This window comes from Sebastes umbrosus, chromosome 3 (genome assembly GCF_015220745.1).
Source record: "Sebastes umbrosus isolate fSebUmb1 chromosome 3, fSebUmb1.pri, whole genome shotgun sequence".
Classification (NCBI taxonomy): Eukaryota; Metazoa; Chordata; class Actinopteri; order Perciformes; family Sebastidae; genus Sebastes; species Sebastes umbrosus.
Genome location: NC_051271.1, coordinates 23,021,348 through 23,046,381, shown reverse-complemented (window position 1 = coordinate 23,046,381; position 25,034 = coordinate 23,021,348). Strand labels below are relative to the sequence as shown.

At 41.2% G+C, this 25,034-nt stretch overlaps 1 protein-coding gene across 2 annotated transcripts in view; it reads left to right on the top strand.

Annotated features, from left to right (window-relative positions):
• Positions 1–5,926: 5,926 nt before the first annotated feature.
• The window catches only part of LOC119485306 (hedgehog interacting protein), a 41,349-nt gene continuing 22,241 nt past the window's right edge, over positions 5,927–25,034 (top strand). The window contains exons 1-4 of one of the 2 annotated variants that reach the window (XM_037764803.1): positions 5,927–6,754; positions 11,871–12,063; positions 16,793–16,937; positions 18,553–18,754. In XM_037764803.1, the coding sequence (XP_037620731.1) occupies positions 6,437–6,754; positions 11,871–12,063; positions 16,793–16,937; positions 18,553–18,754 (858 nt within the window). In that variant the 5' untranslated portion in view covers positions 5,927–6,436. Of the gene's footprint in view, positions 6,755–7,453; positions 7,570–11,870; positions 12,064–16,792; positions 16,938–18,552; positions 18,755–25,034 lie in introns of those variants that run through there. The other variant, XM_037764804.1, reaches the window with a different exon arrangement.

The following is a 25,034-nucleotide window of genomic DNA, read 5'->3' as shown; positions in this document are numbered from 1 at the left end:
GCTATATCGTGTGTAGTACATGAAACAGGTAACCTGAAAGAAATCATGTGCCTCTGTGTCCTCCGGTGTACTCCGGTGCTCCTAACAGCATCTGCAAGATTTCACAGACCGGAGGAAAACAAGCAGTAACAGCTGATCTGCTGTCCAGCTGCCATCTATAAGAGCCTGCTGTCAATCACTCGCGAACTCTGACCAAATGGTCAAACTAGGCAGCGCTGATCAAATATGAATCAATATTATGTTACGTTAATGCTTATTTCTCGTCTCAAATGTTTTCAGAATCATCTTGTAGTGTACTGTTTAGCTGTAAAATGAGAACGTTTGTGATGCGGCCGCCATTGTCAAATCTGATGAAGGAACGCCAAGTTCTGGTCACATGACCGGAGCACAGCCAATAGGAACGCTCTCTCAATGAAATGACCTGTGATTGGTCAAAGTCTCCCGTCACGGGCTGGATTTTCTAAAGCCTGAAAACAGAGCCATGAGGAGGTGCAGAAGTCTAGTTTTCTCTCAGAACACTTGAATTACAACATGCTGAAAGGTTATTATGGAATTTTTGCCCAGTGATGCCAAAAATATACTGCCTACTGCCACTTTAAGGCCTTTACATGCCGGGGTGCATTTTTTTGATTGATTCACACATCAATATGTCATCTAACTGTTGTTACTGTCATGAATACTTTCACACAGAAATCAAATATGACGTGGCGAAAAACCAAAATTATTTTACGTAACGAGGTCAGTTTTTCTGAGCTTTCGCACCGCAAATAAAGGCATTATACACTCACCGGTCACTTTATTAGGCACACCTGTTCAATTGCTTGTTAACAGAAATAGCTAATCAGCCAATCACATGGCAGCATCTCAATGCATTTAGGCATCTAGACGTGGTGAAGACGACTTGCTGAAGTTCAAACCGAGCATCAGAATGGGGAAGAAAGGGGATTTAAGTGACTTTGAACGTGGCATGGTTGTTGGTGCCAGACGGGCTGTTCTGAGTATTTCAAAAACTGCTGATCTACTGGGATTTTCACGCACAACCATCTCTAGGGTTTACAGAGAATGGTCCGAAAAAGAGAAAATATCCAGTGAGCGGCTGTTGTGCGGACGGAAATGCCTTGTTGATGTCAGAGGTCAGAGGCGAATGGGCAGAGTGGTTCGAGATGATAGAAAGGCAACAGTAACTCAAATAACCACTCGTTACAACTAAGGTATGCAGAATACCATCTCTGAACGCACAACACGTCGAACCTTGAAGCAGATGGGCTACAGCAGCAGAAGACCACCCGGTACCAGCACCGGCCACTTTATTAGGTACATCTTGTACCTAATAAAGTGGCCGGTGAGTGTATATTATGACGTCTATACTTATGAAACAACAACACAGAGGCTCAGTAGTCCGAACCAAGACGGTGAACTTCCTGTGCGTTCCAATACCCATACTACCATATTATATTGTATGCCAGAAAAAGATTTAGTATATATCAATACATAGTATGTCAAATGTAGTATGCCAAAAAATACCAGGATCTATCTACATCGCATTTTGCAGTATGCAAGCCAGCATGCTTTTCTGGCTATTCTGACCCACAATCCTCTGTGCAGTGGATAATATACCAGCAAGGGCAAGCACAAATGTAAGGGCAGCTGCAGTATGTACTAAAAGTTTTTTAAAAAGTATGGGATTTGGAATGTACCCTTTATTACACCGTTCAACCTTGATAAAGGCAGCTCATTCCAGGTCCACTCTTTCCGTTCTTACCTTCACAATAAAAGCCCTAGACATATAATATTTGCAAGCGAGTAAATCATATATCATATAAATGCCAACATCAGCATACTAACATGCTCACGATGACAAGGCTAACATGCAGATATTGAGCAGGTATAATGTTTACCATGTTCACCATCTTAGGGACATGTAGCATGCTAACATTTGCTAATTCAAGTGAATACAATTCATTCGGAGAGGAATAATAACATGTGTACCAAATTTCATTGCAATCCATCCAATAGCTGTTGAGGGATTTCACTCAAAGCCACAAATGTGAACCTCATGGTGGTGCGAGAGGAAATGTTTGGCAACAAAGTCATTAGGATTCATCCTCTGAGGACCATGAATGTATGTAACATATTTCAATTGAAATTCAAATTGAATTATTATTGAGATATATTTAGATTTCAGTCTGGACCAAAGTGGTGGACCAACAGACAAACAGGCCAACATTGGCATCGATAAAAATCTAATCTTTGAAAACAGAATTGTCACAGACAGAGGTTGAATTTCAGATTCAAACATATTTAAAAATCATAGCAACATGACTTTAAAGGAATAGTGTGTAACATCTTGGGGCATCTTTTATCAGAAATGGAATATAATATTCACAACTATGTTTTCATCAGTGTGTAATCACCTGAAACTAAGAATCGTTGTGTTTTTGTTAGCTTATAATGAGCCCTTCATATCAGGGAGTGGGTCCTCTTCACAGAGTCTGCCATGTTTCTACAGTAGCCCAGAATGGACAAACAAAACACTAGTGAGAGCCTTTCACATTTGTACGCATGTGAAACTGCAGTAACGTGAGCCGCAGAGGGTAAAACCGTGGTACCGCCAACCGCTGTCTAATTTCTGTTGCTCCTAAAGTAGTGTTACTATGATAAGGATGGACTCTGGGCAACATGAACAGCATTACCATGGTTTTGCACTCGGCAGCTCACATTACCGCAGTCTTGGAAAGAGAGTAGTGAGAGGAGGGGTACTCAGTTGGTTGCAATCTGCAACCACACCACTAGAAGCCTCCAAATCCTACATAGTGCACCTTTAAAATAGACTGAATCCAATTTTTACAGCTACTTGGAAAAGACTTTCTGTTCTGTTCTGTTCATGTTCACATGAACTGAGTCCAATTATGGCTAAAAATGTTTCTTCTCCTGCAGCTCCACAGATGACTTCTCCTGGACTCACAGCTAAGTGTTGGCCCCCTCTAACAACACTCAGAGACAACTTTAGGTGGACTTACGAACTGTGAGGTGTGAGGTAGTGGTTTCTCCCGCTTAGAATGGAAAAAATTGAAAAAGCACAAACAGAGATCTGTCATCAGCCCTGTTGTGTATGCACATGATTACGATGCTGAGTTATGAAGCAAACAATGCAGACAACAGAGTGGACAGAGAGAACAGAGTTCAACAGTCTGGGAAACAGTGGAGGCGGCAATGAGAGCTTGCAGAGCTCCAGACTCATGTTGTTGATCCTTATGTGGTCACACGCAAACCTAACCATCTTCCTCTGGGATATCCTCTCTGAGTGCATGAGAATTCCCCCACTGACCCTGCAGAAATAAAAGGACGAAGCAGGTGGTATCTTTTCAGGGTTTTATCTTGTTAAAGTGATAGATTGGGTGTTTTGAAGTGGGTTTGTATGAGGTACTTATCTATAGTACGTGTATTACTTACAGTAGATGACGGTCGGTGTGCCCCTAGCTTGGAGAAACAGACAGGACTACCGACACCGGAGCAAAACAATACAGTGCTGTGAACGGGGCCGGCAAAAAAATACATTTCAACCACCTAAAAGAAATTCTCACCTAATAAAAAAATTAATATCAGTTTAAGTGTACGCTTTAGAATATTTCCACCGCTTTATCTTGCCATCAGACAGCCCTTTCCTTCTCCTTTCTGACAGGGAACTGAACTGAAAGTGAAACTTTTCTATGCCCTCTCTAAAGCCTGTCGACTCAGATGACAAAAACAGTATAGATACGTTTTACTTTCAGTTCAGTTTGGCGTCGGAAAATAGTGTAAATATAGCGTACACTTAAACAGATATAAAAAAATTTTGGTGAGCCTTTCTTTCTGGTGGTTAAAATAGTTTTTCTGCCGTCCCTGTCCACAGCACTGTATTGCTTTGCTCCGGTGCCGGTGCTCCTTTCTTGTTTCCCAATGCTGGGGGCGTGCCGACCATCATACTGTAAGTAACACTATGGATAAGTACCTCATACAACTCCACTTCAAAACACCCGAACTATCCCTTTAATGTTTTATTTATAGCAATATTGAGTTACGAGCATGATCCCGATTGAGCCAAATTAAAGCAAAGTGGGCACACCTGCAATGTGATGCAATAATTGTAATAAAACCAAATTAGTGGAGAATGAATAATGTGGAGAGCAAGTATTGCGAGAGAAGACACTTTATAAGGCTGTTTGCTTATTTAATCTTGTGCATGCATGTGTGCGTCTGCTCTGCCTCACTCGGACTCTGTCAGCTCAGTACTGCGGTCTGTCGAGCTGTGATTCTCTCTAATGGTCTATCTCTCCCAGCAGATGTACTCTTCTCTGCTCCACAGCTGCATCCCACATGTTTTCACGCTGTTCGACGACGCAGTTATATTCTTTTTCTCTGCATGGAGCACTAGTGTTGGTGTTGGTAGGAGAGGTGGTGGCAGATTCCCTCTCTGCATATGGTCTTCCCTCCTTTACATCCAGTAATACTGCAGTAGCACTTTGGCTATACTTGGTCCTGAAATGTCTCCAGTTGGGTAACGTAAAGAATGTAGAGGGTGGGGGGTCAGATCTGGCAGGGTCTGCTGCTACGGCTTCATAGCACACACAGTCATTTCCATAATTGCCCACAATCAAACTAACCCCTCCTGGATTCCTCCCGCCCCAGATTCCTTTAGATAAGCTGAGCAGGGGCTCTGCTGAGTGCCGGAGACCCCCAAGTAAGAACAGGTGCCGCTAATGTAACTGATTTCAGATTCTCTGTGTATCAAAAAAAAAAGAGGGGCTGTTGTTTCTCCAGTAATTGCCATGGTCGGACATTCCCTTTCGGATCGCTATCATGTGACTTTTCTGAAGAGGGGAGATTTGTCCCACATTTGGTTCGGTATTATCAGGAGCCAAATTAAGTGTGTGCAACTGTATGAAGCAACAAAATCGCTGCGCATCAGGTCACATTGTTGCCGATTTTCCACTGCCTAACACATGTAATTCTTCATTCTGCGGCTACCAGAATAAACCTTTTAGACCATATTTAGACACAAAGTCAAACACCCATGACACAGTTTGTGATGTAACATAATATTCTCAATTTTCATAATGTCAGTGTCTTTGCAGAAATCCCCATGCCTCTCTCGAAAAGCTCAGTTATTGGAGAACAGAAAATAAGCTAATTGTTTTTCAAATATTTTAAAGATTTGGCTCTTGGCCATGAAGTCCAATCCAACATATGGATAGCAGTGGAAAATCATGTATTTGGGTTACTGTAAAAGTAAAATTCCTGCTTTCAAATTTTCACATAAGTAGGCTACAAAAATAACATAGGAAGAATTTACCTATCAATCAATCAATCAATCAATCAATCAATCTATCTATCTATCTATCTATCTATCTATCTATCTATCTATCTATTTATCGATCAATCTATCGATCATTCTATCTATCTATCTATCTATCTATCTATCTATCGATCAATTTATCTATCTATCAATCCATCCATCTATCTTTCTATCTATCTATCTATCAATCTATCCATCCATCTATCTATGGATCTATCTATATCTATCTATCTATCTATCTATTGGGCAGAGATATCTGGAGGTTGCTAGTCAACTGAACTATTAGGCTATACCAGTTACCAATAAAAAAATAAATAATAAGTTTTTATATTTTTGCACATTATATTTTAGATCACATACATCAGGCAGAAGCAGACTTGGAGTAATAACAGCCTTTACTTTTTCCGGTCTCTGGAGCACCAGCAGTGCGTCTCTCCCACCACCACCACCACTCTCCGCTCTCCGTCCTCCTCCCTCTCTCTCTCTAACCAGCCAGGTGAATGTTTACCTCTACTCGACGTGGACGCGACTTGTTGGCCACACTGCGCGCCCCCGCGAAGTCCTACGTCACCGCGCTCGCTCCTCTTCTCGCGCGCTGGTTAAAAAGAAGGAGGAAAGAGCACGGGGAAACATGTGAGCGGTCTGAGGACTTTAGTGAGACTGAGACAACTTTTATGTCTTCTATGTGTGTGTTTTTTTCTTCCATGCACAAACCAGCCGTGCTGTGCGTAAAAAGGAATTACATCTAAAAGGGGACGTCACGGCTCTTTTTGCAGGTTTTTTGACTTTTTTTTGTGTTCATCAGGATAAATTGTTTTTATTTTATTTTTATTATAGGCTGAGCAGAATAATTTATTTTTAAACACCTTTCTTTATAGCAGTGAGTGAGACAAATTTAGGACACCTGCTTCTGAGAAATTTGTAATGTTCTTGTAATTCTGCTGCTTTGGAGAAATATAGCCCAAAATAAAAACATATATATCTATATATATATAGATATAGATATATATAGGCTATACATTGCAGGCTATAACCTCACTCAAAGTGTTATTGTATTTTCTTTCTTTTTTTTCTTAATTTTTATAATTTTTTAAACATATTATGAAGCATTTGCAATTCGTGCTGGTCCTGGCCATCGCGGTCAGCGTGTGGGAATGTGGAGACGCCAAATTGGGCGAGAGAGGAGAGCTCAGCCCCAGGAGGAGAAGATGTTACGACGGGAGCTTGCCCAAGCGGCTGAAGAAAAGGGAGAGAAAAGTGTTGCTTGACGGCAGCAGCAGCGGCAGCAGCAGCAGCAGCAGCGGAGGAGGAGGAGGAGGAGGAGGAGGAGGAGAAGTTTGCCACCGGTTGTATCCTCGTGTGTCCTGCTGTCCCACCAGGAGAGCCGCCTATCAGATCCTGCACCGCAGGGATGCCAGGGTAGGTTATAATAATGTCCATCCATGCACCACCACGCTGCAAAATTAAGGGATTTTACGCGCCTAAACGCCTCAGGAGATGCATTTACAACCCTTGTGTATTGTCTGGCATCTAAATTAGGGAGGAAATTGCCCAAAGCTATGCTGCCTCTCAGTATACCGCAGTGAAAAAGTCTTATTTAACATAATAATGGCAGGTGACCTCGCCATACCTCTGCTGTTATCATGTTTTTAATCGCTATAATCCTTATAAAACCTTCTCATAGCAACTTATTTGTCTCTCTTTTCTGTAAGGCTTCTTTTTTTTTGCTTTACTTGCTCTGAAAATGAATACATTTCCATGTTTCCGTGATATCTTATATTGCATTTACTAGCCCTTGTGTATTGTCTGGCATCTGAATTAGGAGGAAATTGCCCAAGGATACGCTGCCTCTCAGTATATCTCAGTGAAAAAGTCTTATTTAACATAATAATGGCAGGTGAACCTCACCATACCTCTGCTGTTATCATGTTTTTAACAGCCTATATCTAATAATATCCTTATAAAACCTTCTCATAGCAAGTTATTTTGCAGGTCTCTTTTCTGTAAGGCTTTATCTGTTTCTTTTTTGCTCTGAAATTGAATGAATTCCCATGTTTTCCATGGTATATCTGTATTGTTTACCTGGTGGTGTTGTACACAATCTGGTTGCAGCTGCTCCAATGCGCTTCGGCGTTACCATGGTAATCACTCCCTTACGATTTTACGTTACTTCTCGCCACAGTCAGTTTACAACTGTCAGAAAGGAGAAAACTGTTGAACCGTTTACCGGAAAGGTAGGAGCCCAGTTGAACTTTTTTTTATTTTAATCAACTACTTTTATTACTTGCAGCTTGGGGAGCTGATAGCGAACTGTTTTGTTTGACAGCCGTGAAGTTCTCAGCGTGTTTCCAGCGCTAACTAACGTAGTTTGTTAGCCTAGCTAGATAACGTCAACCGTTAAAAGTTACGCAGTTTACGGAACACGTCATGACCGTTTTTATGACGTCGTCGACGACTAAAAGTGATAAAATTAAGTGTTAAAATGTGGAGTTTTTAAACAGTTTCCTTGACTGTATATGCGCCAGACTTTGTATCTGATTCCTTTGGATCCTCATTCTCATGTAAACCACTCCTCTCATCACCATCACTCAGTGGCTGGGTGGTATCTTTTACTTTGTGTTGCGACAAAAAGCCATATTGCATCATTTAATGTGCTCAAGTCATGCAAATAAGAGAAGAAGAGGAGGGTAGATGGAGGGACTCGACTTCTCCCCCTCCTCCTCCTCCACTACACCGGCCACACACGGAGCCCCTTTTCTGATTATGGCTAAAAGAATAACAACAACACCATTGTGTTTGTTGGTTTCACTAATGGGAGAGAAGCTGGAGAACATCACTCTCCCCCCCACACCAGTCATCAGCCCTGTCCAAGTGTTAATGCCTTTGAGAGGGTGTGTGTGTGTCCTTCACTATAACTATATCCCCCTGCCAACCAACTTACACCTATTCCCTTGAGGACAAGTGTTTTTGTTAAAGCTTTGCATTGCCTACATCAGTGCTCTGCTCTCCCCCTCTCTCTCTCTCTCAGTCTCTCTGACCATATGAGGTTTGCAGGGCTTCATTTGATTTATTGCAATTGAAAGACTTGTGAGAGTGTGGCCACTGTATATTAATGTTTGTTTTCCGTCAATTTCATTGGCAAAAAACATTATGCAGTATAGGGTTGGGACGATTCACCCATCTCCTGATTCGATACTACCACGATACTCGGGTGCTGATTTGATATGTATTGCGATTTTTAAGTATTGTGATTCTATAAGTATTGCAATTCATATTGCAATTTATTGCGTTAACTTTTTTAACACTAGACCATGAGAAAAAGTTGAATCAGACACTTCTAGGGACTTTTACTTTTACTTAATACAGTAATAATGTTTGATTTTTAGCATGTACTGTATGTAGTCAGAGATGTACTGAAGTCAAATATATAAGTCATTGTTAGGTATTATTCATTAAATTTTTTCCAGCAACCCAAAAATCAAAGAATAAAGACATTTCCCTCACAAATTAGTAGTATTTTCTATTTAAATGTATTAGGGACATGTAATGTGTTATACTTCTGGTTAATATAATCTAATCAATCTTATTTCCATTTATGTATTTTGTATATACAGTTCCCTTTTTTAACACCTTACGTGACGTAGTCACACATGTATACTTCCGCTAACTTCGCCAAGTCCATCGCTAGCTCTCCCATTAGCTCCGTTCTCTTTATACATCCATGGTCTGCTCCATCGTGGCCGTTTGAATGTATTCAACATAAATGTCAGTATATAGGTGCGTTACGGTTGTAGCGTCATTCAATTTGACCACAGAGACACGAGTGACAGCTGGCTTGACCGCACGTTACCACAGTGTGATAGCGTTTTACTGTCCATGATAGAGTTAGCATGCAGCTTTTGCCATAATGTCTAGTTTTTCTTTTCCTGGCAATGTGTTTTCATATTTTACTGATGTGTAGTGTTTATCACGTTGGATTTGAAATTTGAGGGTGCAGGTCGTGTCCTCGAGGACCCTCTGCCGTTTTCTACTTTTTCGTCTTGGCTCGCGGGAGCCGGCTGGTTTGTTTTGGTTGAAGGATACGGAACGGATATGACGTCACGCTACTCAGACTACAACAATCAAAACGGTGAATGGAATGAAGCAAATATATTGATTCTGGCATTAAAAAATCAATTTCAAAATCGTAAAAAAAAAAAATTGCGATATATAGGTGAATCGATTTTTTTCTTACCCCTATTATGCAGATGCTTTCCTAGAAAGAAGTAATCCGGTAACAGCTGTTCTCCCACATGAAGTTATGAATTGCAGCTTGGTGTGATGCCACCTTTAAAAAATGTAAACATCTGAAATAGCGTAATGTCAATTTTATTTTCCTACGCTATTATTGCTCCATGTTTGTTTGATTATGGCTCTGTTCTTGACCCGCTTTAGCGTGTCCTCAGCAAAAGTGCAACAGCTGAGCCTCATTGCACATTTTCTCCCTGCTTTTGAGGAACGCACTCACTGAGATTCAGCAAAAGACAACAAACAAAGGTCCACTTGTTCTGGTTTGGATGATGGCAACATTGGAGCCCATCCCAGCAACATATGGACACAGGGCATGGCTGAGAGCACACAAATGCTACTCTCCGTGGACCTTGTGCCAGCCCATGGCACACAGAATCAATGGGCAATTTAGAGCAGGAGGGCAGGCATGCCTACAACACTGCATGGCATGAGTTGTGAGGGCACTGAGACAGAGGAACGCACCACACATACAGGGTCATAGCCAGCCTGGAGCTCCCTTTTTGAGGAAAACATCAACAATTACATACAATATAGAACAAAAGTGGGATTTAGAGTTTAACTATGGAACCTCAAATAGGCTAAAATTTCTTTACCCTCCTCAATTTGTCCATTATACTGCCTTTTGTAATGAGAGATTTTCTGTATATGTTATTTTTCAGGTAGACATTCAAGGTTTTGCCAGATGTTCTGCCACCTGTTGCGTAAACACGGCTCTAAATAACTTCTAAACAGAAAATCTTTTCCCCAGTTGCAGTTTGTTCTGCAGTCAGAGTGAAGTACAAGGCGTCCATATGTTGGCCTTGGGTCCGCTGCTCTAATTGACTTCGACAGACTGCTAATTTGTTGATACCAGAGTGGGAATGATGTGCCTGTCTATCTCTAAATTGGTGTTTACACATGGACCTCACACAGAGCAAAGCACTACCAGCCTGCCTGCCTTGCTGCCCATGCAGTGCTGCTCTTGACCTAAAACAGATTACATTGTGTTTTATTACAGCTAATTTGTTATGTAAATAATCCTGCTAATTTCTTTTGGATTAACTCTTTGTGTACTTTTGCGTAATGACCCCAAGTCATGCTTTGAGGCTCTTATTTGGCTTCATTCATTTCATGCTCCGGGATCTGTCAGACATGGGAATTGTAATTTGACTTTAACTGTTTATGAACTTGGGTAAGTAGGCAGTGAATGAGATGATTTCTTTGTTTATTTCCCCAAACAGACAGGGTGTTCCAACCTCAATGTTTAACAAATTGGTATAAAGGATATAGAATTGGATATTACAGAAAATGTTGTTAGGATAGGATGGAAATGTGAAAACTAAAATACTTCAGGGCTTTGTTATGATTCAGTTTGTGTACACGAGATTGTAAAAGCTCTACAGAAATGTTTCAGTGGGAAAATGAGGAAAGATGCTATACCACCACTACCAGTGGAAATTTGGAGTGTCTTTTCAGTGTGAATGGTGTGAACATTCATGCAGATCGTAGTGCTGCAGACTTTCACACTATGCAAGTGACTGTCTGTCTCCCAACTCATTCTTCATTCAACAGATGATGCCAGGAAAAAAACTAAAGTTGCCGTGCAAACAATACCAACCCCAACAATAACTAACCACATGACAAATCTGAAGATCATGTCGAATATAAACAGACTACATGATGACATTGATGTTTGACATTGATGTTTAACATGTGATGTGGCATGTGGAGTAATGGGTTTATTACATCTAGTGTTGCTTTTCACCTTGTTGCCAGTAAGAGAGTATCTCACTTTGCATGTGTCATATGGGAGAACGATGTTAACATACATCTGAATGTGTTGTTGTAACTTTAGAGTATTTATGTTAAGTAGAGATAATTTCTGTGCGGTAACTGGGGTGAGATTGGCTAATTTAGGGTTGTTAAATGGGAAAGTCTGGTGAGGGCTGGAAAGTGCTTAGGCATCTCTGTGTTTTATTGTAGGTAAGATCTAAATATTTAATCAAAACCATAAATTTTACACATTATATGGGCTTATATACACATTGAAAAGGTTAGGTGTAATCTTTTAATCGCTAATATTTGCCTTTTAAAATGTAATTTGTATAGTTATAGTCCTTGAAAGCCTCAAACAGTGTCTTAAGTCGTCAGGAATTTATGTTAATGAAGATTTGAGAACGCGCCCTACAAATCCAAACAAAAGAAGTAAAAGTTAACAGCCCACCGTTTTAATCAGGCATTGGTCCTTGTTGCGTGTGGTCTCCAGATTTTCTCCACCAACAACACCGAATGTGGACGTCTCCTGGAGGAGATCAAGTGTGCTCGCTGCTCCCCCAATGCCCAGGTGTTGTTCCACTCCTTGGACATGGATAAGATGCCACACAGGGAGCCAGACCTGCCGCGGCTCTGCCAGGACTTCTGCCGCGAGTTCTACTACACCTGCAGGGGGCACATACCAGGTAATTATACAGATAGTAATGACCATGGATGTGACTTGAATTATAGCCCCTGTGTGGTTACCCGGTGATACGCAAGCAAACATATCCACATTGAATAGTGTAAGAAGTGAAACCAGACATACGTTATACTTGCTCATTTCAGCCTCTCATACATTTGAAATGAAACTGACACCTCTGATTGTGATGAATTAAATTTCACAGCAGGCCCCATTTCTCATTGAGACTCAGCCCTGCACATGTAGAACTGGCAGATTTTTGGACTTATGCAAGAAGTGGTGCGTCAGTAGTCTGGTCTGTGAATATTTATTTATCCAGCTCTTTCCTCATCTGACCTCACCTCCATTTGTTGCTGAGCTTGTCTCATCCGTTTGCTTGCTTGCTGCCGCGCTCCTCGCTTTACTGTTGCACTTTAATGCATCAGTAAAATGACTTGCCACACACTGCCTATATAGACACAACACCAGTTTGCTGATTAGTCTGCAGTCTGATGTAGCACATTTGGTCTAGCAAACGGCGGAGCAATATTTTAACTTTTTTTTAGGACGCAGTATTCAGTCTCGCTGTATTTATGGCACCAGGTGCAGAAGGTTTTGTTCTTTTGTCTCTGTTAGGTTTGTTCGGATCATGCAAGTTTATTTTAATCAGCATGAATTTGCAAACATTTGACTTTTTTTTTGAAGACCTTGAGTGTTGTAACAATACACAGATTTGAGGCATTTCCTGACATGTGAATGGAAAATATTAGATTTTGCAAAGGTGGGTGTGAAAACATGCACTAACAAAAGCCGGCCCAGCCTGACCAGTGTACCAGAAAACTGGACTGGAGCAAAAATGAACTATTTTATGACCAGTTCCTGGATACTGCTCACCGGACTCAACTCCTGGGGTTGACTCTGTATTCGGGATGCATAAGCACCCTAGCTGTGGTCTAGACATGACTGCCCGGCACCTTGCCTTCCTCAGACATAAACTGTCACTTAAAAACCAACGCCTCATGCTCTGCCACCAGTATGTTTTCATTTGAGTAGCAAGTTCATATGAAGCTAAACATAGTTGAAGTGTTGCTTTACTGGCCCCTCTGACTATTAGCTCTACTATGAGATGGCAGAATCCACAGAACAGGGAAAAAAACTCATTGATGCAACAGTTTTCCTTGTGGATATGGTCCTGCTAAATGATAGGAACCCCTCTCTGCCCTTTGAAAGCATTTAGTCTTCAGAATTTCCTTTGAAGGGATGCAAGATCACAGGTACCTGTGCCTTCATAGTGCATACCAAACATGATCAAACACTTTCTGACTGTCTTTTCTAACTCCAGCCAAGTCTTCTTCCAATCTCTGTCGTCACAAACTGATTAGATCTGCTCTGAGATTTGCAAACAGAGAACAGTTTCAAACACACTTGTCTGCAACCCACCCACATGGTGTGCTGCAAGTCAAATATCAAACACGTACATTCCGTCCGGGTCCATCCGAGTCTGCATCTAATGGCCTGCTCGCATATCTTGTACAGCACTTGAACTGCACTTGAGGTTAGCGAGAGGGACTCCACAGAGCATAGACAGAGGGAAGAAGAAGAAGAAGACTTGTCTGGAGTTACATTACTCGCTCATGAGCTGACAGACATATGGGCTCAGAGAGTCAAACCAAAAAAGCTTAAGAGAGGAATCCAGAGAGGAGTCCCCCCTCCCTGTGTTCACCGTCGTGCTCCTCCCAGCTCAACCCCCCCCCCCCCAACCCTCCACAGATCAGCATATGTGGTGACGAATGACACATTTATTTTTCTACAAAGGTTGTGTGTATGTAAAACTGCTGAAGTGCATCAAGATGTCAAGTACTTTGGGTGGGCCACCCAGGTTGCCTTGGAAGATAACCAGATGGAAGTATAACTTTAGCGCTGGGGAGCCGGGAATATGGACAGAGTTCTGTCTCTTTCTCTCTCTCTCTCTCTTTATCCCCTTCTTTGCTCTCTCTCTTTCTCTCCTGTCTTTTTTTCTTTTGCGTGCTCTTCCTCATCTCTTTTACGTGGTTCATACTTCTGGGTACACAGTACAATAAAGGTGGAACATACATAAATACAATAAACTTTAAAAATGCACACTTTGCTGAACACAAATACATTAATTAGATTGAATCCTATTGCACAGAGAAATGTCTTCCATAGAGTTTAATGGTTTATTTGCATAAACGGTAACAACTGTGTTGGTATTTGTGAATATTTAATACAGATATTTTTTTTATTTGTGGCCCTGAATCTTATCATGTGAGGCAGTATCAGTGAACATAAACACAGACATGAACAGATAATATTATGTCTTTAACTTCTGCTAATTCAAAATCGCTGGTCAAAGGTATTAAAATGAAACAGTAGCCTTTACTGCATCCATAACTGTCGTTCTGCTCCAATGAAACTTCCTACGAGCCCTTGATTAGGCCATGTACTTAGCCCCCATTTCTCCATAAAGACATTTACTGCCTTGACTTTCACTTCTGCCTGGAGGCCTCCCACCTTCCCCGTACTCTTCTTCTCACATATCTTCCTCCCCTCTTCACTCATCCCCTCCACCCCACCCTGCACCCGAGGTCCCCAACCAGCATGGTTAAGATAACTGCAGACGCAAGTGAGTGGGTGGTATAGCCAGGGCTATGTGTGTTTCTGTGTGTGTTTGATCTTCATGTTGTGTTTAGATGTTTGAAGGGATATCCTATCACCTCCAGTATTTGGTGCGGTCAGCGCTTGTGGTCGGTGTGTGGCAGGAGAGGGAGATGAAAGGAGGGACAGGGAGAGTCCTGTTTGTGTTTTTATCACTGGTGTATTTGCTCTCCTCTGTCCTCTGAGGGATTGACTAAAGGAAACAATATTGGCAAGATTGTTTTTAGGTCACAAAGGGCCTCTGAGACCCACTGCACACTTTGCTTTTTGCCAGGAATAGTGTTGTGACTGCACAGGCTGGAGGTGTAGCTGCGTGTGACTGCCATGTTTAGGCAGATCACTCTTTGCTCTGGCACTGAAACATTTTAGGTAAACCAGCAGGCCAAGGGGAAATAAGGAATGATGTGATGGCAGTTTTACATTGAATTCACATGCTAAATTAGTAGAACACAATCAGTAAGTCAAGTGAATTTTATTTATATCAAAGGGCTTCACAATCTGTACAGCATATGACACCTTCTATCCTTAGACCACCCCTCAATTCGGATAGGGGATAACTCACCCCAACAAAACGCTTTAATGAAAGTTGCTGGGACACATCTCAGGAAGCATTTGGGAACATCATGTCTTCGTTTGGCAATGCAAGCAAAGAATATCCCTCACCCTGAAAACATTTTTTGTTTATTCGGAATTACATGCCATATTTAACGAGTTGATTATTTCATTTTGCATGCTGTGCCCATGTGTTGCTCAGTAATGCAAAACATACAGACCTGTTTTGAAGGAAAGAACAAGTGGTCGGGACTTATTCATTGAGGAACATTTACATGTAGGGATGCCTAAGAAAAAAAAATGTTCTTTCTTAAAATTAATTGAGTGGAAACACAGTTTTGCACAGGGAAAACCATCATCCACCATCACCATAATAACTACTCTGAAGTGACCTTTTGACATGCAGATTTTGACAGGCGATAGTAAGAGCTTTGACACGGTGAGCCCCTCAACTTGGGTGTGCAGTGAGATTTTGCCAATTTAAATGTCCTACAAATGTCCTTATAAAGTGAACTGTTATGACATAGTATGACAACAAATTTCAAATCCTGTGATCTCTTCAAGTAAATATAAGAGTCTCGGTCTTTCTGCGTCAGTGTTTTCAATTTGGTTCTATTGTCCTGATATGCAATGCAGTTTTGTTTTTGTTGACAGTTTGATTGGGTTTGTCTGTGTGAGCAAAGTCTCTAGACCAGCTGGATGACGGCAATATGACTTTACTCCTTGAAAGGTCAGGGCTTTGCCTCTCAGATTAGAGACTGCAGATGGAAATCACAGTATACCTGCTGCCTTCAGATGGCTGTAGAGAGTGGTATACTTATACTTAACTTATACTACACACAAGCTGTTACACTGAAGAGATGCTGGTAGGAATCAGACACGATGATGAACTGGATTTTGCTGTGCATTTAAATATGTTTTCTGGTTTAAGAATGTATAATGAAAGTAAAATATACAAGCAAAGCATTACTGTGTTAGTGGATAGACTTTGAAGAAAGCCAGTCTCAGGGTTCTTTCATAGGAATCCATTAGGACTAGTGCAAAAGCATCATTACATGAATCAAAAATAACAGAGTAGACTTAAAATGAGAATGCAATCTTTTTGCTCTCTTGAGAGGCATAGTTCACAGAAAGGCCTTGTCTAATCTGTGATCCATTTGGTTTGGCCCAGTTTCTTTTCACTTGTTCATTTCAGCCCAGTCTAGCCAGGATTTGGTTTGGCTCATCAAGCATAACTCCAACCCTCCCCAACACACAAGCACATCACATCCTTTCTCTCTTCCTCTGTCTCTTTCTTACACTTTTGTCCTCACTTGCACATACTCAGGCATGCACACAGTTACAGTACAGCCACGTGCAACCACAGAAATGTGCACACACAGAGCTAAAGTACCATAAAAACAATGTTAGAAGAATATATTTCTCGATTTAGGTGTCTACATAGCCCAGTGTATGCAGTCATTTAACCATGCAGTATCTACAGTAAATGTAAGAGCCTCTGTCTTTGTATCTGTTGTGTTTGCTAGAACTGTTCCAGGCCGATGTGGATGAGTTCTGCCAATACTATGGGAGGAGAGATGCCAGTCTGTGCTTTCCAGATTTTCAACGAAAGCAACCACAAGGGCAAGATTCCAACTACTTGGGAGATGAGAAAATAGAAGATATCAGCAGGTTTGTAGCCTGGCTTTTACCATGTTTTATTACATTTGAGCATTGAGTTACACACTATGGAAGATGTACATATTATTTTGAATGAGCTTTGGTTAGTTTTTAAATGTGTTTCAGCCAAGTGAACTTTCAGACTCCATTAGCACTTATGAGTTCAGATTCATGACTTTCAGTTGTGATTTTTATGTTTTTATAGAAACAGGTGTTGCCTTGGTCACATGTTCTGGGTTCACTGGTCCATTTTGACATGGTCCATACTCTCAGACAGAAATGCTATGCCATCTCCTCTCTAATCCTAAAGTTTGTCCAGACTGCATTTGCTCAGCTTTGCTCACATAATGAAAATGCTTATCCTGCGTCATTCTAGTTGCCTCCCTCGCTGCAAAGGTCTGTACATCACAGAGGGCTTTGCCCTTTTGTCCATGGAGGGATGCCTTTCATCTCTGTTCTCCCCGAGGCCAGAGGGCCAAGCAGCATGTGCACCTGAATAGCAGCAACAAATGTTCAGTCAAATAACTTCCAAAAGTGAGAGAGAGTCAGGGGCTCATTTGTCACTTCTGCGCCTTATCCTCTGAGAGGTCTACTCAGGTGAATGAGTAGGACTTTCTTACAGTAGAGGCTGGGAGAAAGTGCCAAAATGAAGTCACAGTTAGGGGCTGACATTATGGCCTTTGTTTTTGGGAATTAAGACACAAAGTGCTCATGTGGTCCTTGTGCAATCCACAGAGGAAGTGGTGGTGCACTTTTCGGTTTTTTCATATCTGGTTACCACCCAAGCACATTTAAAACAGGATAGGACAGGAACAAATCCACCATTATGCATTACCAGCTGGTGTGTTAGTTGGTTTATTGGCTGGTATCAGTTGTGGCCATCACAGCACCTTTTCTTATACCCCTTTAAATTTGTGCTGACTCCACCAAAGTGGCCATGTTCACAGGTGGGAAAGCCACAATGGTTCTTGGCCCCGTCTCTACAGTTTGGTCAGGTACCTGCACAGTGGAGGATGGACATGGAAGGATTAGTTAGAACCTCCTGCGCTATTTTTGCTAGATCCTTGTAAAAGACAGAGATGAAGCATGCAGCTGAAGCCCTGGTAAGCTGCAGTTTTTTAATTAAGATGGAAAGATGGAGGGAGAGGATTGGTGGGAAAAGTGTTCAGTGACGTATGGAGGAGAAAGAAATTTTAGTTGTATTATAATAGACACGATGATAAACCAGACTTTTGCCACGCATTTAAATGTGTCTACTGGTTAAGAATGTTCCCACCTTGGCAAAAGGCAAGTCATGAAATTAGTAAACCAGCAAACCTCACTGAGCCTCAGCAAAATGCAACATCCCACTTCCAAACCAAGGAATAAAAATGAAAGAGCATACCTGCTAGTTTTGTCAGTTAAGACGAAGCTCAAGTACTTGCAGTCCTTGACAGCAAAGTGAGGTATTTAATTCAGAAAGTCATTGTGAATGTCATAAAAAATATTTTAGGTTAAACTGTTATGTCTTATTGCTGATTATTTTCCAATACTACTACTTCAAATTCTGTCATGCCCCTTCAACCTTATAACTGGATTATTCACCGCCACCATCGGTCTCTGACCTTTTGTCTCCCTTGTTACCCAGGAAACACAAACACAACTGCTACTGTGCCCAGGAGGTGTTGAGTGGTCTGAGGCAGCCGGTGGCCGTGGTGCACTGTGGGGATGGATCCCAGCGGCTCTTTGTCCTGGAGAGGGAGGGAATTGTCAGGATACTCAACCATGACCTCGATCTAATCAAGGAGCCCTTCCTGGACATCCACAAGCTGGTGCAGAACGGCCTGAAGGTAGGAATGAGCCTGCCGTCATAGTGTTGACAGGGTTGGAGGAATTCTAGAGGTAATATGATGATATGGATGTAGTTTGAGCACAGATGTAAACAGCAAAAAACTTGGCTGATGGAGTATGCAATATCGTATACTACATTGCTAGAGTAAAGGAGTAATATGCTAGAGCCTTAACACAATTCTTTACAACACAAGTGTTTGCACCTATGTAAACGTGTGAGGAACATCTCCAGCCAAGACAAATCCCTTTAAAGTGGTGCCTGCTCACTATTAGTATTCAATTATATAATTACACCAAACAAGCAGTCATTCATCAAATGTGATCGTGGCTAATCATCACGCTATTATCTGCAAATTAACTGTACATACAGCACACATTGTGCTCACTGCTAATTTTCTGCTAATTCTCACAAGATGGTTTAATGGCTTTCTTAATCTCTCCCATATTGTTCCTATAAGGGTTTTAATATCCCACATGGTTACCCAATACTTTATATAGCGCCTAACTCAATATCCCATATGATGACTGGTTTGAATTGTAACCTTGTCTACTACACTCTTCATTCAGTTCAACAAAGACACTTTATCGAATGTCTATGATATAATTTTGCTTTCTCCGGCTCTCTTAGTGTAAAATAATGAAAGGTTAGTGATATAGAGCTGAAAAGACTGATATGTCTGTATTTCTGTCAGGAATTAGCACCTATGTAGCATTTACATTGTCTGCTTGACCCGCCACCATCATGAAAGTCTGCCTGCCAGAAGAGGGGAGATGATAGGGGTGTCAAGGGGCAAGTAAACATATGTTCTACTTCTGTTTGGCTTTGCGCCCTCTCTGAGAAAAACAAACACAGGCAAGACTGTAAAAAGGAAATACAATTACATGAAGTATCTTTTCTCATTTATGCAAAAAATGTTTACAAAAGCACATCCAGACGATAAATTCTAGATGCTGGACAGAAGAACATATGAAAGATGGAAAAAAGAGAGTCTGCACACTAGATAATGCTCCCATGAACATATATTTAATTACCACCAAGTAGGGCTGCACAATTAATCAAAATCAATCATTTTATATAAATCGCAATATGGCCTTCTGCATTTTCAAATTGCAGTATTTGTTAAAATCGCAATATTTGTTAAAGGCGAAATGTGTCAAAATACCATTTCAAATTAAATGTTGTCGTGCTGCAGAGATGTCCTGGCCTACACATCATATTCTACAGACTTAAGAAAACATCTTTGTCTGATAAAGATCCCTGCAAAAAAAATCCCCCCATAATCACTTTATTATGTTTTTCAATGAAAATGACAAATAATGATGTAACAATTATAGGGCTTTGACAGTTGTTGTTGTCTATTGGGCTTGAGTTTGCCATGTTATGATTTGAGCATATTCCTTTATGCTAGATGCAGTACCTGTGAGGGCTTCTGGACAATATTTGTCATTGTTTTGTGTTGTTAATTGATTTCCAATAATAAATGTATACATCCATTTGCAAAAAGCAAGCATTTGTGATTAATCACGATTAACTATGGACAATCACGCGACTAATCATGCTTAAAAATTTTAATCGATTGACAGCCCTAAAAAAATTATCATTCCCTCTAATATCGTAAATCATATCGCAATTGCAATATCAGTCAAAATAATCGCAATTAGATATCTTTTCAAAATCGTGCAGCCCTACCACCAAGTGACTTTTCGAGTATCAAGCTTTTTTTTTCAGACAAAGAATATAATACAGAGACACATCTTCAAATACATGCTAGGCCAGGTCACCCGACAGAGCACCTGACAGGTCAATTAAATATATGTTCATGGGAGTCTTTCCTCATTTATATCTTTTGAGCTCAGCTGGGTCATAGAGTAGATTATTTTCAACTAACTGTGTGTTCTAGTGTGGTGCTATAGTGTAGTTCTTGAAATATCTTCTTCGTGACACTGGAAATATTGCAAGACTTACTTGTTTGCAATACGACATATACTGTAGCTCTAGGAATTCTCTATGGATATCTCAGTTTCAAAGACACTGTAATCTTCAGGGTAATAAAGTTCTGATATTTATTTTTTTTATCCGTAATCCTTAATGCATCTCAGATTTTGAATTTGAGAATTGTTCGGAAATTGTTGTGATCGCACGAGATGGGTTAGCTGGAGATATTTGTAGGGCACACTCTCAGACAGGAAGTTTATCTATCACGCATGCCTCCTGCTCCTCCACTGACAAGACCCTTTGCTTACAAGGAGTCAAACGGAGCACAGCAATTGAATATGCAACTGCCCCCTGCGGGATGCTCTCGCTGCACCGCTGTGCTCTCTTATCATCATTCAATCCAAACTGGTTGTGGATAAAGTGATCATTATGACAATTAGACGTGGCTCGATCCCCCGCAGGCCCCAAGAGTCCTATTCTGTGATGTTGGCTGCCGGAACGGGCTCCCAGCCACACGGGTAGAACAGAACCAGGGGAGGGCTAAGGTGTTTACTGGCAGCATCAACAGGATGGAGCTGCCTTTATACAGAGAGAGGAACCCAGGCCCCCAGGAGACAGGGCAGATAACGGGTTTATCATCAGCTCCATGCACATGCTTTGATTGTAATGTTCTGTGTTTCCTTCTGCTCCTCTATCCCCCTCCTTCCACGGATCCCCCCGGTGCCAATTAAGCTGAACTGCACAGAAACAATACTGTGCTGTGGTGGTGTGGGCTCCTAGCTGCGCTGTGGGTGTTCTTCTCCTGAAATTCAATCTCTATACTACAACCCCCCCCCCACTAACCCACCCACTACACACACACACACACACACACACACACACTACCCATGTCATCATCACAGTGGTCTCTCCACAACTAGCTCACATTCATACACCTTAAACATGATGGTGAATTGTGGTACCTCCTGATTGGAGCCCTGCTACAGGATCAGGCTGTTCTCATACACAGTTCGTAGCTATACCTCTGAAAAGTAATGCACTGTAATTCATATTCAGTATATCCTATGATATCAATTTGTATGGAATCCAAGTAATTGTGAACCAGAAAGTATAAAGAGTGACAAGCATCGCGTAGGGAAGAGGTCAGGGTGGGTGGGTTTTGCCCATGAGACCGGTGCTCGTACCCCGTGTGAAACCAGAAGTCAACGTAGATTTAGTTGTCACATAACCTCCGTACTTAAGTTACACCACTTTCGAGTTATTTTAACCCAAACCATGATCTTTTCTTAAACCTAAGTAGTTTTGCTGCCTAAACATAATGAAATTGTTTCCTGTGAAGACGTTTATTTTTAGTTAGTTTTAGTTTTTAGTTTATTTTGAAAAGACATGTAACGAGCAGAAATAAACGCATGTTGCTGGACATTTTTGGAAAACACACAAAAAATTAGGAATAACTTTTTGTAAGATATCATACGAACTGTTGTATGAGGATACGTTGACAGAAATGGTGCATGTAGATGAGTTTGACTGTTCTTACTAAAATTCCTGACCAATAGTGGATTTTTTTGTTCAATACCAATACGGATATTTGAAACTTAAATCATCAAGCTTTCTTTATATTTAGATTTGTATTTTTCATGAAAATATGTTTTTGTTTTTTTATCTGTCGATTAAATTAACTAATTGATGAGTCGTCAAAATCGTACGAGTTTTAGTCGTTTAAGAATTTCTTTGGTCGAGGACAGCCCTATTCTAAACAATATTATATGCACAGTGCAATACTATACTAAATAAAGTTATTTAAAACAATCTTCAGACAAGTTTGCAACAAAATTAGACTTTCTTGTTTGTGCCTGTCAATTAAGGTAATTTGAGTCACTCAAAGTCTTGTGAATTTGAGGACACAATAGCGCCGCGTTCATTCTATACGTGCCACACAAGCACAGGTGTGGTTCAGCCGGTGTATGACGCCATCTTCCTACTTGAACATGTTTTATTGGATAGCTGTGATTCGAGCATACGAGAGCCTACGTAAAGCTTTACAGAGAAGTAAATGACACAACTTTGAACACAATTAAATATGGCAAAAACTACAATTATCCTTGAACTTGTTTGGAGTTGCTCTCAAGGCAACCCATTTTAAGACGCAACAGTTAAAGCCAAAAATGACACTTTGATATACATGTAAATATTCCCCTTAGTTCTGTGGTGTCTAGTGGTGTCTGTAGACTTTGGTGCAAAGCTTCAGCCTCTGCTCAGCATCTTGCATAGTACAACTTCCGTAAAGACACTCGAGACCAGCACGTGTGATAGTGACAGTGAGTTTTATAAATGCAGATATCTGGGAGCAGAAACCTAAAGCTGACAGCGAGTCCACTGACACGTATTAGCCTGTGTAACAGGGGCGATGGGGCCAGCAATAAAATATTTCACTGTTAAAACAAATAAGTCACAGCATGTTATTCTTTCTGTCCCTGCTCCGCTGACAGCTGCTCTGCATTCTCAGCGGCCATCAGAGGCTCAGGGCTCATTTCATACGGAATAAATAAGTGGCCTCATCTCTACTATAACTCATACTGATCTCACAATTATCCTCAAACAGTGGGATGCCTGCTAGTGAAAGATGAAATGGTAACAAATATGGCAGGCAGAAAAGAAAGTCTATTCTATGAACTTTATAGCCCAGATGATGGATTATATCTTATTCTTGGTTGGTGGGAGGATTTATGTATCAACAGGTGGAGGAGGTGCAGTGGAGATTTGATTCTCATTGTACAAGGGAAAAGCAGAGATTATTACACCGGAGGTGTGTGTATTGTCTGTGTGAGCGTAGATGCTTCAGGTAGTCTTTGAGTGAAGGCCGTAGACATTGTTTTGCTCCAGTCAACTCATGTGGAATGTCCTTCGGTGGAGGAATGCCCATAAGCCAATGAGGAAGGATCAAAAGGTTCAGGGTAACAATGCATGGTCCAACACGTGCGTCACAAGGATTCAAAGACAGCTGCCCCTGCAGAATTGGAAATGGTAGCATTCTCCGCCACTCAGACAGGACCAGCATTCCATGTAATGCACCGTGAGATGTGAGATAACAACCGCTCCTCATCCCCGCACCTCACTCTCCTAGCTTTCTGTGGAGTGACGCCAACACTTTGACAGTGCCAAAGCCGGAGCCCCAGAGAGCAGAATTGGAGGGAAAAGAGGAATGCAGAGGCAGGTGTTTGTGAAAAATGAAGAGATAATGCCTCGTGAGAGATTCAATCAGAACCCCCCGCCTGGCTGTGGAAGAATGATGGCAGTCATAAAAATCACGAAGATGTTCAGGGAAAAAATGGAGGGAATGCGTTTTAAGTTGACACAGCAGAGTCATTTGTATAGTTTGAGGTTTGGAGATAGCAGGCATTATGATCAGCGACATTAACATCTGTTGTTAAGAAATTATGGAGGTAAATTATTATTAATATGAGGGTTAAACTTGCAGTAGGCAGAATGTTTTTGGCATCATTGGGCAAAAATAACCTAATAACCTTTCAGCATATTGTAATTCAAGTGCTCTGAGAGAAAACTAGACTTCTTTTTTTTCAGATTACTTGTCTCATATACTACTGTCAGGATATAGTGACCGTTTTATAAAATTAACTTTTTTTAATCATATTTGCTCCGATTCTACCTACTGCAGCTTTAAGCTTACAATATAACAGAGAACCTTGCAGCCTACCCCTAAATTGTCCCTCATCCTCATCCATATACTGTATGTACTGTAAGTGAAAATTATATAACATAGTATAAAAGTGCACACATTGTACTGTACTGTAGTAGTTGATAAAATGTACTATGACACAAGGCAGAACAAAACTCCTTTTAAACCCACTATGTGAAAGCTGAAACTCCTGCAAATTCACTTTGCAGCTGACAATATGTGAAACCTGCAGTTTCTCTGAATGAGCTTGTACAGTATATTGTCTTTTGAGCCGTGCCAAGAATATCTTACCTACTGCAGCTCTGGCAGCAGTTTTAGCATGATCGATGCTGAGGAGCCACAGGTTGGCAATTTGTCTTCTTTTAATCAAGGTATCTCCTTGGCTCTGCACTGAAAGGCTTTCTAATGCAGTGTTTGTTTCTTATGGCTCCGGTGCCAGCTCTGCTGCTTGCCTGCTGCTGAAGGAGCTAGTCATTAGCAAGGGAGCTAATATTTCAGCCCATTTAACCACTGTGTATCTTGGTGGTCCCCCTTTGGCTCCGGATTTAGGCCCCTTTGGAATTGTGGTCTTTGACCCGCTCCCTATGGTGAGTTTATTTTGGGGATGTGGGTCACTGCATCCCCAAATCCAACATATGGATCCAGC